This window comes from Psammomys obesus, unplaced genomic scaffold (genome assembly GCF_907164565.1).
Source record: "Psammomys obesus unplaced genomic scaffold, mPsaObe1.curated_primary_1811, whole genome shotgun sequence".
NCBI lineage: Eukaryota > Metazoa > Chordata > Mammalia > Rodentia > Muridae > Psammomys > Psammomys obesus.
The window spans coordinates 3,142,017-3,155,088 of NW_026587382.1; the positions used below are offsets into that span (position 1 = coordinate 3,142,017).

At 41.9% G+C, this 13,072-nt stretch overlaps 1 protein-coding gene across 1 annotated transcript in view; it reads left to right on the plus strand.

The window, feature by feature from the left end:
• Nucleotides 1–13,072, plus strand: part of LOC129673891 (peptidoglycan recognition protein 3-like) — a 54,701-nt gene that overhangs the window by 41,218 nt on the left and 411 nt on the right. Inside the window, 5 exon segments of the mRNA XM_055603745.1 lie at nt 3,793–3,994; nt 5,852–5,961; nt 7,107–7,259; nt 9,777–9,975; nt 12,389–12,507. Coding sequence (XP_055459720.1) covers nt 3,793–3,994; nt 5,852–5,961; nt 7,107–7,259; nt 9,777–9,975; nt 12,389–12,507 — 783 coding nt within the window.

A 13,072-nucleotide genomic window follows, 5' to 3' on the forward strand; every position in this document is an offset into this window, starting at 1 on the left:
GCAGGAAAGTTTTCTCTCCATTTTTTTTCTAGATAAATCAGGAACTTGCACCCTTCTTGCATAGGATATTGGTTTTGGATTTACCTCTACTTCTTCCTTGTCTTTCAAGACTTGAATGAAACTTTGCCTACTGTTTATTTTATGTATGAAGAATTTACAGCAACGTGAGCCAGGCTTCAGTATGTCCTTCCAGCTCAATGTCTGTAGTCTGGGAGTAGGAAGAGAGGCGAACAGTTCAGCGACCTAAAGATCAGGCCTGTTTTCATCCTTCAGAGTTCAGATGCATAGTCTGACAAGGTCAATGTACAGCTTGTGACATCAATTTTTATGGCTAGGGAAGCCATAAAAATCATGTGAAAGGGATTCAAACTTCCTTTCAAGCAGGACTGACAATGTTTTCTAATCATTTTCAGGAGGCAGATTACTTTCTGGGAAGTCAGCTGGCATGGGTTCTGTCAAGAGCAAGTTAGTTTTTGCCTCTGATTTGACTAATGAAGAGGGTGGTTTTTCTCTCATATACACAAGAGAGTACAATGGGTACCTGTCCCATTGGGAGGAGCTCAATTTTGGGGGCATGCGACTAGAGGAACGTTTTCTGAATGAACGGGGTCTTGTATGTTATTTGATGTTTTTTGTGTTGTTCTAGAAACATTCATGTGCTAAATTCTTAAGCTGTAATGTTAAAAATTTCCATCTGGAGGTATCAACTGTAGAATCATAACAGTGCAGGCTGATGTCTATGTAATTTTACTTCAACCAGGGAAAGCTGGCAAAAAAGGGAATGAACATTTCACACTGAACATCAGTAAGCAGTTCATCTCGGCCTGCAAAACCAGACAGGATTCTTGGATCTGGGCAGCATAAAAATAGTCCTATATTTTATCCCTTAGTCCCATGCTGAGAATCTCCACCTCTCCACCACCAGAAACAAAGGCAGAATTAGGGTGTTCAGTAGGCCTTGGAGTCTGACAAGTCTGGCTAGGAGAGGTACTCTCTGTTCCTTCTAATTTGGGAATTTTGGGAATGTGACCTAATACTCTCACATATCAGTTTGAGGCCTTAACGAAGTGTCTAAAAAGTCCCCACATAATAATTGGACCACATAATGTGATCAGTGAGTGGTTGTTATCTTCATGTCCCAGTAGAGGCTGACTGATCATTTCTCAGTGATTTTAGAATAGGGAACTTAACTCTATGACCTTCCATATTGCTGATTGTCCAATGCTCTAAATAATGGAGCCCGTACTTGCCTCTATTTTCCGTTCAATGCTTCTGAATCTGAGTATTCCTCCCTGTAAAAAGAAATGGACTTCAGGATAATTGTCTTACAGATGTTTTGTAAGGGCAAAATATAAATTGTAACATTAGAAATGAAAATGTCTATACAGCGTCTTTATGGCTGCTACTGAAGAACTGTAGAAATTGCTTCATTTGTTCACTGTGGAAGGCTCAGTATCAGCCACATACACTGCAAGGAAGAGGTGTCTCCTGGGCCCTAGAAAGTAGCTATGAAGAAGGCCTGCTCTGCCATTAGGCTCCTCCTATGTATGAAACAACTGAAGTGTGCAGGTGATCCTGAGAAGCCTGAGCCGAGTGCTGTCCCTCAGAAGAGAGTACACAGAGAGTAGGGAAACAGACAGAATGCCATGCAGTTAGCACAGTCATTTTAACTGTCAGTGTTTTTCAAACCAGTGCCCTCCAGGACTGCTGATTAAACTCCGTGTCTGTGTCCTGGGACCATCAATGATGCTGCCCTGGCTTCTTGTCCTCTCTACTCTGTGTCTCCTGGCACGTGGTAAGTTTTCTTTCTTCTCCTCAGACTTGCTTTTACTGAATGACACACAATGTTCTTATGTGGACTAAAAAAGAAATGTTCCTAGCATTGTCTTTGCTAAAGCATGTATAGCTTTGCCACTTGTTTAACTGCTATGAAATTGACAGATTCTATCAATGGTCTGACAGCTGTTGTGATCCTCCATCAGTTAATTCATGAGTCTTATTTGATTTCAAGATATAAATAAGACATCAACCACTTCTTAGAATTTTTATTGAGAATTCAATTGGATATTGTATTGATTATATTTCTGTGACAAAATATTTGAGAAAGAGTTTATTTTGGCTTACAGTGTGTGTGTGTGTGTGTGTGTGTGTGTGTGTGTGTGTGTGTATGGATGGATGGATGCATGTATGTATGACGTGATGACAGAAAGACATGGTGGCAGGAACTTAAGGCATTTGGTCACCTTGTTTCCACAGCTGTAATGCAGAAAGCAGTGGATGCTCATGCTCGGCTTCCTTTTATTCAGTCTGGTATCCCAGTTGCCCATATTAAAAGCAGATCCTCATAGTTTAACTCACCTAATCTAGATAATCTCTTGTGGACATGCCTAGAGACTTGTCTCTTCAATGATTCTAAGTCCAGTCAATTTGACTATAAAGGTTTAGCACAGTGTTCAAATGATGAATGTTAAGTAATTTATAGCTCTAACTGCCTCACCATCTCCCCCTCACCACTGCCATCATCATCATAGTTAAGCCCAGCACAGAGTTTACATTCGTAAGTAAATACCAATTTTGTCAATGCAGGACTGCCTTTACAACATCGTGACGTGTTTTCTTGTTTTATAAAGTGATTAGACATGGAGTAAATATATGTGAATTCTGTTGAACTAAATGGATCTGAGCTTGGTGATTCTTAAATACTGGGTGTATTTTCATGTTGTTTGCCACAATTTAGTGATTTCTCTGCAATGTAAGACAGACTTCAGTCTGTCCTGCCAGCTCTGAAGGTCCTGTGGGTTTTATTATCCCATTCCCCTGCCCTGTTGAGGCCTTCATTACACCTACCTTCATTAAACCCACCCTCTAGGATTGCTGAAGTCTTCCCTGGTCCCTAACAATAGCAATATTGTTTACCCTGTGTCATCTGCATACCGACCAGCAGAACCATGAGTACACTTCATAGTGCCACATGCCAAGATGGGTGTCATTATCTGGAACAAACTTAATAGATTTATGAAGGACATACTGGTTCTTCTTATTTATTTATTTATTTATTTACTTATTTATTTATTTATTTATCTATCTATCTATCTATCTATCTATTTATTTATTTATTTATTTATTTATTCTTTTTTTTTATTATTCTCATTAGTTACATTTTGTTAATTCTGTATCCCAGCTGTATTCCTCATTCCCTCCCCAATCCCTCCCTCCCTCATCTCCTCCCTGCCCCTTTCCAAGTCCACTGATAGGGGACGACCTCCTCCCCTTTCATATGACTCCGTTTTGTCAGGTATTTTCAGGACTGGCTGCAAAGTCCTCCTCTGTGGCCTAACAGGACTGCTCCTCTCTTGGGAGGTGGGGAGGTCAAAGAGCCAGTCATTGAGTTCCTGTTAGAAATAGTCCTACTGAGCTATCAGACATACTGGTTCTTGTGACAGAAATGTATGAAGCACTATGTCTATTTTCAGAAACTCCATAGTTTAGACAATTTACTAAGGATCGTTTTCTCTAAACTCATTCCCAGATCCATTCCCAGGTCCTTATTGCTCATGCCCCATTCTTGGAGATACAAACAGGTTCCCAACTTCAGCAGTCTCTCCTGCAACCAAGCAACTTAACAGGGCTGAGTATAGATTTAGGTGATTACTAAGCCCAAACTGGGTTATTGAGACGAGAATGGGTAGTATTGGGTGGAGAAGCTTTCTCCAAGGCTTCCATATGCCATAGTGGAGGAGCTAGTGTCTGGGGTAGGGTCTGTCACATGCTCATCTGTTGTCTCTTTTACAGGCAGTCCTACCATAGTTTCCCGAAAGGAGTGGGGATCAAATTCACTCACTTGCAAAGCCCCGCTGGACCTGCCTGTGCCCTACCTCATCACAGAGCATCTTACCAGGATGGAGTGCAAAGATCAGATTATCTGTAGCCAGATGGTGCGGGTTCTACAGTCTCATTCTGTACATAACAGAGGCTGGTGTGATGTGGCCTTCAAGTAAGAGATGGCCAGGTCTTCAAATCCCTGTATTTCCCATTTTCTGGGCTTCATTTGTGTTGTGTTTATCATGACTGAAGAGTGTTAGGGAAAAAATAACTAAATAATAATAATCCAGTAGTCATTAGGAGGTACAACTCTGAGCCATGTATTCAAGAGTGCTTTTACTCTGGGAGCTCATGAAAGGACACACGGGAGGTTATGTAATTACTGCTGTCACCCCTAGAAGGCCCCAGCATGACAGATCTTCATTGCTATTTCCCAACTAGGAGCAATGAGGAAGGGAAAGTTTACTATCTTTATTACATAAGTGAGAATGCCATAGTCTATGGCAACCAAAGAATTTGCTTAAAGTAGTGCATAGCAAGGGGCATGGGTTCAGAATTGTGTCAAGACTGTGTGTTGATACAACTCACTTCTTCCCTTCCAGGCAAGGGCTCATATCCATGAAGCATTTTCCCATTTGCTAACCTGAATGACCCCTGGATAACACAAGGGGATGAATGGGCATGGGGAATGATGGGAAGAGAGCACATGTTAAAGTGAATGGGAGGCATGGAAGGTTTTTGCACTGTGCAGTATCTACTTTGAGGATTCTGTTGATGACCTCAAGAATGAGAGAGTATCTACTTTGAGAGTTCTTATTAACCTCAAGAATGAGAGACCTCACCATCATATGAAGAAAAAGAGCAGGCTAGGGGATTTAAAAGACAAATAGGAATAATTTCTGAATTATACGTTTTAGAAAGGATATTCTGTGATTTCATATATTTTTAGTTAAACCCAAATATGCAAGACCAGCTGGAGACTGGCTGTACCACCTGAATCTATATTCTGCCAGGGACCTCCAATCAGCCCTTGGTGGAAGTCGTGCGACTTTATTAACTATAGTTTATCAGCAGTCACTGTTCCCTGTCATTCCATGACTGTCACTGAAATGTTGCTTATTTCAATCATGGTGTTTGTAAGTGGTTTTAACTGCTCTGTCTTTAAAAATCAGGTTTCCGTAGTGGCAATGTAAACCTCCTTTCAACAGTGTGGTTACTGCAGCTGTAAGGGAGTGTTGACATTGAACTAATCAGGGGCTCTGCAGAAGTGACAGGGGAACCTGCTGGGAACCCCCAAAAGCAGAGAACTGGTGGGCATGCTTCAGGTGCCGTGTGGTTCTCAGTGTCAGGTGAAAAAGTCTCTCTTCCAGCAGGGTCTTTACAGGACCTTGGAAAGTGTTCTTTCTGTGTTCAGTTTGCTCTGGAATTCACAATCTAGTAAAAGGCTGAATATAGCAAGAGTTATGAAAAACCATTTCAAGATGGATTGGAAAGTAGAGAGCAGCAGAATGGACCAAAAAAAAAAATAAAAGAAGCAAGTAGAATAAAAGAATATAGACATGATTTTAAAAACAGGCAATAAAAATGAAGTAAAACAAATTTCTGTGATTAAGAGCCTGCAGGAATCTGTGTGGGGTCAGTTTAAAGAAACTCTTGTGTTGTCTTTAATTGCTTTAAAGAATATTCAAGTGATTGGTCCTATAATTAAAAACAAAAACAAAAGATAAGGTGGATTGGCCCTTAAAAAGATGGAACTAATTGTCATCAGGTTCTGGAGAGTCACACATTCAAATTCCACTTTGAATTAAGTGAGTATTTTTTTTTTTTTTAAGTGAGAGTCTGGAAAATAAATGTAATCTAAATCAAAACCAAAATTAAAATATCTTTCTACTTCTTTAGGAGGTCTAAAATTGTCCCCATTACTAAGTTATTGAAACCTCACTTTTTTAGGAGCCTCTAGGATTACTTTGGTAAAGTGAATTTTCTTGATATGAAGGATTACCACTAACTCTATATTTTTGTTTGGCAGCTTCCTGGTTGGGGAGGATGGCAAGGTGTATGAAGGAGTTGGTTGGCATGTCCAAGGCTTGCATGCTCGAGGCTACAATAATGTTTCTCTGAGCATTGCCTTCTTCGGCAGTAAGGTAATAATAGTTTCCTCCAGACACAAAGTGTTCTCCACCTCCCCACCGCCTTCTTTTCTCAATGCTAATATCTTTTTAGCCTACATTGCATTTGCCATCCCTGATAATCACTGTTTCTGGAAATCCTTTCTGCTGTTGCACTCTATGAGCTGTAGTTTTCCCCTCTTTCATGCTCTTTCCTAGTTTATATCTTGCTGCAACTGCCATGGACATGGAGTTCATAGTTACGGCCAATGGAATCTGAAGTCATCTGCCACTGGTGTTTTCATTGCCAGAGGCAGATAGCATGGATTATTTTTTCTTTCAGTATTGTTTGTTGGTAGAGACAAAAAGAGGCCAGTAGGCAAGGCAAGGGAGTTGAAGTAGTTAATGACCTCCTCCACACATACCAGAGCAGAGCAGAGGGCCAAGATGGTGCTGAAGGCCAATAGGTCAATAAGAGATATCAACCAGGACACACCATTCTTTACTGGGGATTTTATTTTATTATTATTTTTTTTGAATTTTATTTTTTTCTTATCAGTTACATTTCATTAACTCTGTATCCCAGCCATGTCCCAATCCCTCATTCCCTCCCAGTCCCTCCCTACCTCCCTCATCTCCACCATGCCCCTATCCAAGTCCACTGATGGGGGGAACCTCCTCCCCATTCATCTGATCCTGTTTTATCAGGTATCTTCAGGACTGGCTGCAAAGCTCTCCTCTGTGGCCTAACAGGACTGCTCCTCCCTTTACTGGGGATTTTAATAGGGAGGTTCAGCAAGAACCACAGGAGGACAAATATAAAAGAGTTTACGGCATGCCTGATCCTGGCAGTTGCTCAGTAAATACTGTCATCCTTTCTCACAAGTTTGGTTACACTTGACTTACTCAAGCAAGTTTCTCCCCAAGTATCTTTCATCAGGTTCTTACCTCCTTTCTCAACACAGAGTAAATAGTCTGAGTTCGGCCCTCAGAAGAGGTTCCTAATTGTGACTGCTTAGAGTTCTGACCAAATAGTTTGTATCTCTCAGGCGTTCTGCTTGTCTTTTCCTGTCTACTGATCACTCAGGTCAGGTGGTGTCTCACACTCTTCGCTGCTGCGGCGGCCAGGCTGAACTTTCTTAATAACAGTTTTTATTTCATATTGCTCTCCGGAAGGCATCAGCCCCAGCCCTGCTGCTTTACCCGCTACAGGGGACCTGATCTTCTTTGCCATCCAGCATAGTTACCTGTCACCCAGGTACATCCATCCATTTCTCTTAAAGGAAGAAACCTGCTTTGTTCCTCAACATTCAGAGATACCCAAAAAAGGTAAAACCCTCAGCTCAGTACACCAATCTTTGCATTGCTCTCCAGCCACATTTGGAAATATTTTCCTTTTAGGCTGTCAAGGGTTACTTGGACTGAGAAAATCTCACATATGCCAGAACTATGAAGTTGGAAAAGTTTTTTTTTTTAATCACTGGAGATTTAGTCAGGGATTGAGCATGCTAGATAAGTCCTCTACTGAACAACATCCCTATTAATTAACGGAGTTGGGAGACATGATTTCCCTGGCCTTTCCATCTCACCAGAATGTTATTATCAGGACGCATTCTTGCCTCAAATAAATGTATACTCATATTTTTACTGAGTCTACAAAAAGCATGCAGTCTTCAGATTTTCATACATCTGTGAAAAAAAAAATACAAAACTCCCACCATCAAGGATTGTATACTTCAGTGAGCAAAGTCAGAACATGAGCAAGCAACAAATGAAATGTGTTAGCCAGCATGGCTGGGAGAGAGGGAAGTAAGACGTGGAAACTGAGTAGACATATTTACATACTGTGGGAACACACACACACACACACACACACACACACACACACACACACACTTTTCCAAAGTGAGCCAACCTTTTCCATGGCCGTGGTACTGAGAAAATTGGAACTTACAGGTAATGTTGGTATTAGAATGGTTATTCTACGAAACCGAAAAATGAAAATGGTGTGCTGGTTTGAAAAGAGTGGTCAGCCAATTAAAACCAACAAAATTAGTAAGCACCTCCAGTAGCCTAGCTGTCTGCTAACACATCCTTTTTCTTAATTCCTTGATATTTAAGATTTTGTTTTTTACAATTAGAAATCCCTAAATGACCATTTTATTGCTTTTGGGCTGGTACTATACTAAAAAAAAAAATGATAATTCTGTAACATTGTGAGTTCTTTGTAGACTCCATATTATTTCCACATACAGTTGACTGGCTTAAAGAGTGAGCTCGCTTGCGCACACCCACTTTATATGGCACACACATGTGTGTGTAGGCATCCTGTGTTTGATTTTGTTATTTTATATTAGATTATTTACTTTATAGCCAGACGGTGCCCCTCCCCCCTCTCCTCCCAATTCCCTCACTTCACTCTCCTTCCCCTTCCCCCTAGAAAAGGAGGGCCCCCCCCCCCCCCCCCCACATTAACCTTCCCTAGCACATCAAGTCACGTCAGGACTGAGCATATCTTCATCCCCTGAGCCAGGCAAGGTAGTGCTGCCAGGGGGAAGTGATCCAAAAGTAGGCAACAGAGTTCATGTTAGAATCAGCTCACCCTCCGCCACTCGCCAGGTGCCCCATATGAAGACCAAGCTGCCCGTATGTGCAGGGGGCCTCCTCGGTCCAGATCATGCATGCCCCTTAGTTAATGTCTCAGTCTCTGGAAGCCCCCATGAGACTGGGTAAGTTGTCTCTATTGGTCTTCTTGTGAGGTTCCTGTCCCCTCCAGGTCTTTTCCCCAACACGCAGGACCCCCAGAGTTCTGTCCCATGCTTGGCTGCGAGTCCCAGCATCTGTCTCAGTCCACTACTGGGTGGAGTTAGGCTCCTGTCTGAAAGCATAGCACAGTATCATTTTCAGTCAGAGGCTGGCTCTGGAACATGGGTTAGGTCTTAGTTTGGGCCAATTATTGGTCAGGCTTTCTGTCAATCTTTGTTCCCTCATCCCTGAACTTCTTGTAGGTAGGGTAAGTTTTGGATCACAGGTTTTGTTGTTGAGTTGTTGTTCCCTTCCTTCCACTAGTCCTGCCTGGCTAGGAGGTGGTCACTTCAATTTTCATGTCTCCCCCTGCTAGGAGGCTCAGCTAGAGTCACACCCATGTCCTCCCAGGAGCCTGCCCCGTCCCAGGCCTCCAGCTTGACAAAGAGATGGCCACCCCAGTGTCCCTTCTTGTCCCAGCCCTCCCCCCTCCCACCTCCGTTCTGATTCCCACCTTTGTTTCCCTCCCTATTCCATCTCTTTCCCAGTTTCCTCTCTTCATCCACTTCTGCTGCGTGTTCTCTTTCTGAGTGACATTCTGACACCTTCTTTTGGGCCCTACTTTGGTTCCGTGGATTGTAGTATGTTTATCCTGTGCAATAGGTCTAATATCCACTTATAAGTGAGTCATACCACGTGATGTATGTCTTTCTGGGTCTGGGTTACTTCTCTTAGGATGATCTTTTCCAGTTCCATACATTTGCCTGCAAATTTCATTTCTTTGTTTCTAAATAGCTGATCAGTATTCCATTGTGTAAAGGTACCACAATTTCTGTATCAGTATCCTGTGTTTTGAATACAATTGTGCCTCTCTCTGACTAGTCTGTTCCTTTCTACTTTCATATTGGTTCTTATATTGCTCCAATGCCCTGATCCATATACCTGTCTTTTCGAGACTTCTACTGCCAAGTTCACATTAGACTGTGTCTATTTTTGTCGGACACTGCTGAGAGACTGCTGGAAACTGGTCTCTGGCTGTATGTTGCTTTTATGAGAGCTTAAAGCAAATTCTCATCCTTTTGGTTTTTCACTTTGCTGTAGCATGCCCCGATATCATCCCTCGATCTGCTTGGGAAGCCAGAGAGACACACTGTCCTCAAATGAACCTTCCAGCCAAATTTGTCATCATCATCCACACTGCTGGGACAAGCTGCAACAAGTCTGCCGACTGCTTAATTCGTGTCAGGGACACACAGTCCTTTCACATGGACAAACAAGATTTCTGTGACATCGCATATCAGTAAGTGAGAAACGACCCCTTTTCTTCAGAGCAGTGGAGACCAAGGCTGGGGGAGTCTTGGTGCCATACTTTATTCTTGCAAGAATCTGGACTGAGCATCACTCAGGATACAGCTTGACAACTTGACCTCTCAGGCATGTTCTCCAGCATGATTGGAAGACTAAAATTAGTGCATAAGAGGCAGTGAGGATGGAAAACTCTGAACCCTCAAGGAAGGCCAGAGTAGGGGTCTGCCTTCTGAGGCACTCTGTCCTAAAGAATAAGGGGCAAAGCTCTTGGCCAGCTCCATCTTCTTCTCTTTGATGTTAGACTCTTCTTTGATGTCAGTTACTCTTCTGTTACTCACCACACAGGAATTTCAACCCCTCTAGGCTCTTTTCTCTCATCTCTACTGTAAGGACAATATTTTCTGCTTGAAGACAGGGCATGAGATTCAATATTCTCTTCTGGCTCCTTTCATGAGAGTATTATATTAAAAAAACATATTAGTCTAATGAAATAGCAGAAACTATTTGGTGGATTCCTTATACTTTTCATAGGTGGAACTTAGGGTTAGAAAGCAATAAACTTTAGTTGTTTATTGGTACTTAATGCATTTTGTGACTGTCTTGGATGAGTTTGCCTCTACAGTGTGCTCTAGCTGCAGCTGTCCTCTTCGTGTGTCTGAGTGGAACCTGCTTCACTTTTCAGGACTTTTTATAATCTTGCTATAGTCATTGCAGATAATAAGGAGTGACTGCAAATGTAGAAATTACAAATTGGCAAACACCAGCAGAGTTGATTCTTGTTCCTCAACTTTCAAACCTGTGCTGGAATGTCTGCCCACCTCTGTGCCTGGTGTGCTGTTGCCAGCACTGATATGGTTGTAACTGGGGAAAGCACCCACTCATGTCCCATTTTCTAACTCCGTAACACACATTTATTGGGTGTCTATTCTGCCTAGTGCTAGGCAAGATTGATATGGTTCCTTTCTTTGCGGAGTTGAAAGATTCAATAAACAAGTGATTACAGTGCAAAATGCTAAGCACAGTGTTGGAAGATCAGAGCACAGATAAGATGAGCCTAGAATACTTTGGAAGAATGACAGATGTCAGAGAAAGGCCAATGAAGAACACCATTCTTACTAGGATATGAATAAGGCATGAGGGTTCTTGGCAAAGAGGGCGTGATCTAGTTAAAGAACACATTCAGAAGCTTGGGATACAGACAAAGCATGTGTCTTTGAGGAAACAAGACATTTCCCACTCAACCCTGAAAATGGATTTACAAGAGAAGGGTAGAAGCTTCAGGAGCCTGACCGCTGAGGAGATCTTGTAAGTAATGAGCAATGACTTTGTGTGAAGGGGAACTAAGGACTGTAAAAAGCCACACCCTTTTAAAAGCAAAAATGAAAATGTATTTATAGATTCATTTATTCATTCATCTATCTATCTATCTATCTATCTATCTATCTATCTATCTATCTATCTATCTATCTATCTATCTAATTTATCTTGTGAGTGTTTTGCCTGCTCGTGTGTATGCCCACCACAGGCATGCTCAGAAGAGGGTGTTGGATGCCCTGTAACTGGAGTTACAGATGGATGTAAGCTGCTATGTGGGTGCTGGAATGCAAACCCATGTCCAGTGCAAGAGCATCAAGCGCTCTCAGCTGTGAAGCCATCTCTCCGTGCCCCCTGGTTATGATTTTAAGAGTGAATTGGGAAAAGGCTAAACTCTGGGCAGGTTGCTGTTATAGTATCCCAAGCTGGAGTTGCACAATGGCAGTTGGATGGGAGTAGTGAGAGAATTTAACAGCTATGCAGAAGACACAATTGATGAGTCATGGGTTGAACTGGGCTCTGAGAGGGAAAATGAAGGATTTAAGATGATGCTTCATTTTCTTGGTGCAGAAAATGTAAAAGGTGACTGTATTTTATTTTTTACATGTTGGATTTTATAGATAATAGTTGAAGCTGTGGGGGTGGATGATTGCTTAATATGGCTGAATGTATTCAGAGGGAAGAGAGAACAGGCAGACAAGGGTGCTAAGGAGGAAGCATAGGATTCTGAGAAACACAATAATTAAGGGAAGGTAGGTGAGATGGAAATGACCTGAGAAAGAGAGCCGCAAATGATAACATTGTCTATAGAAGCCTAGGGGGGAGAAAGCTGTAGGACCAGAATGGTCAGTGGTCAAAATGTCCATTGCTCACAGTCAAGGAGGTCCAGTCATCTTGGCTAAATCAGATTCAATACTGGGGATGAACGCAAAATGCAAAGCTTTGCTTTTGCTTTCTGCACATTGGCACTTATGGGACATTCATACAGCATGTGGTACATGGATGAAAGACTAGATTAATGATTAAGGAAGTGACTGAAGCAAACTGTGTTTCTCAGACTGCCTTCTTTGTTTTTCTTTACCCAATCCTAGCTTTCTAGTGGGCCAGGATGGTGGAGTATATGAAGGAGTTGGCTGGCATATCGAAGGCTCTCACCCCTACGGATACAATGACATTGCTTTAGGAACTGCCTTCATGGGAAACTTTGTAGGTAAGGCATAAGTGGGGCAGAGAGTTCTGCCTAATAACGTGTCATGTGGAATACTCAGGGAACACAGAGCAAATGGAGAGAGTATTGTGGCACTGAAAGCATACTGTAGCATCAGCAGAATAGTTTATATTTAAAGAAAATGCTCAGTAAAGAATGACTGCTACTAGGTGCATCTTCCAAACAGAGTATTTGTCCCCAATTCTTCTACATCCATCCAAAAGTCCATTTCATTTTATGTCCAAACCCAAGACAAGCATGGGGCAAAGGAGAAAAAGAAAGCCTTTTGAAAACTTTGGTACCTTTATGTCTCATTTGGTAAATGTGTCCTCTTTCTTGGTAACCATGGCAGTAATGTTGGGATGTAGCCTTGCCTGTGATGGCATAGCAGATGATAATCCAGTGCGCTGTATCTGTTCTGCACACACTGAGAAACTGTATCGTGTTCTAATCTAGGGCTGTTTTTAATTTTCTAAAGATATTTTGGCCAGATAGAATAAGGAAACACAGTAGTTTTGTCTTTTCTTTCTTTCTTTCTTTCTTTCTTTCTTTCTTTCTTTCTTTCTTT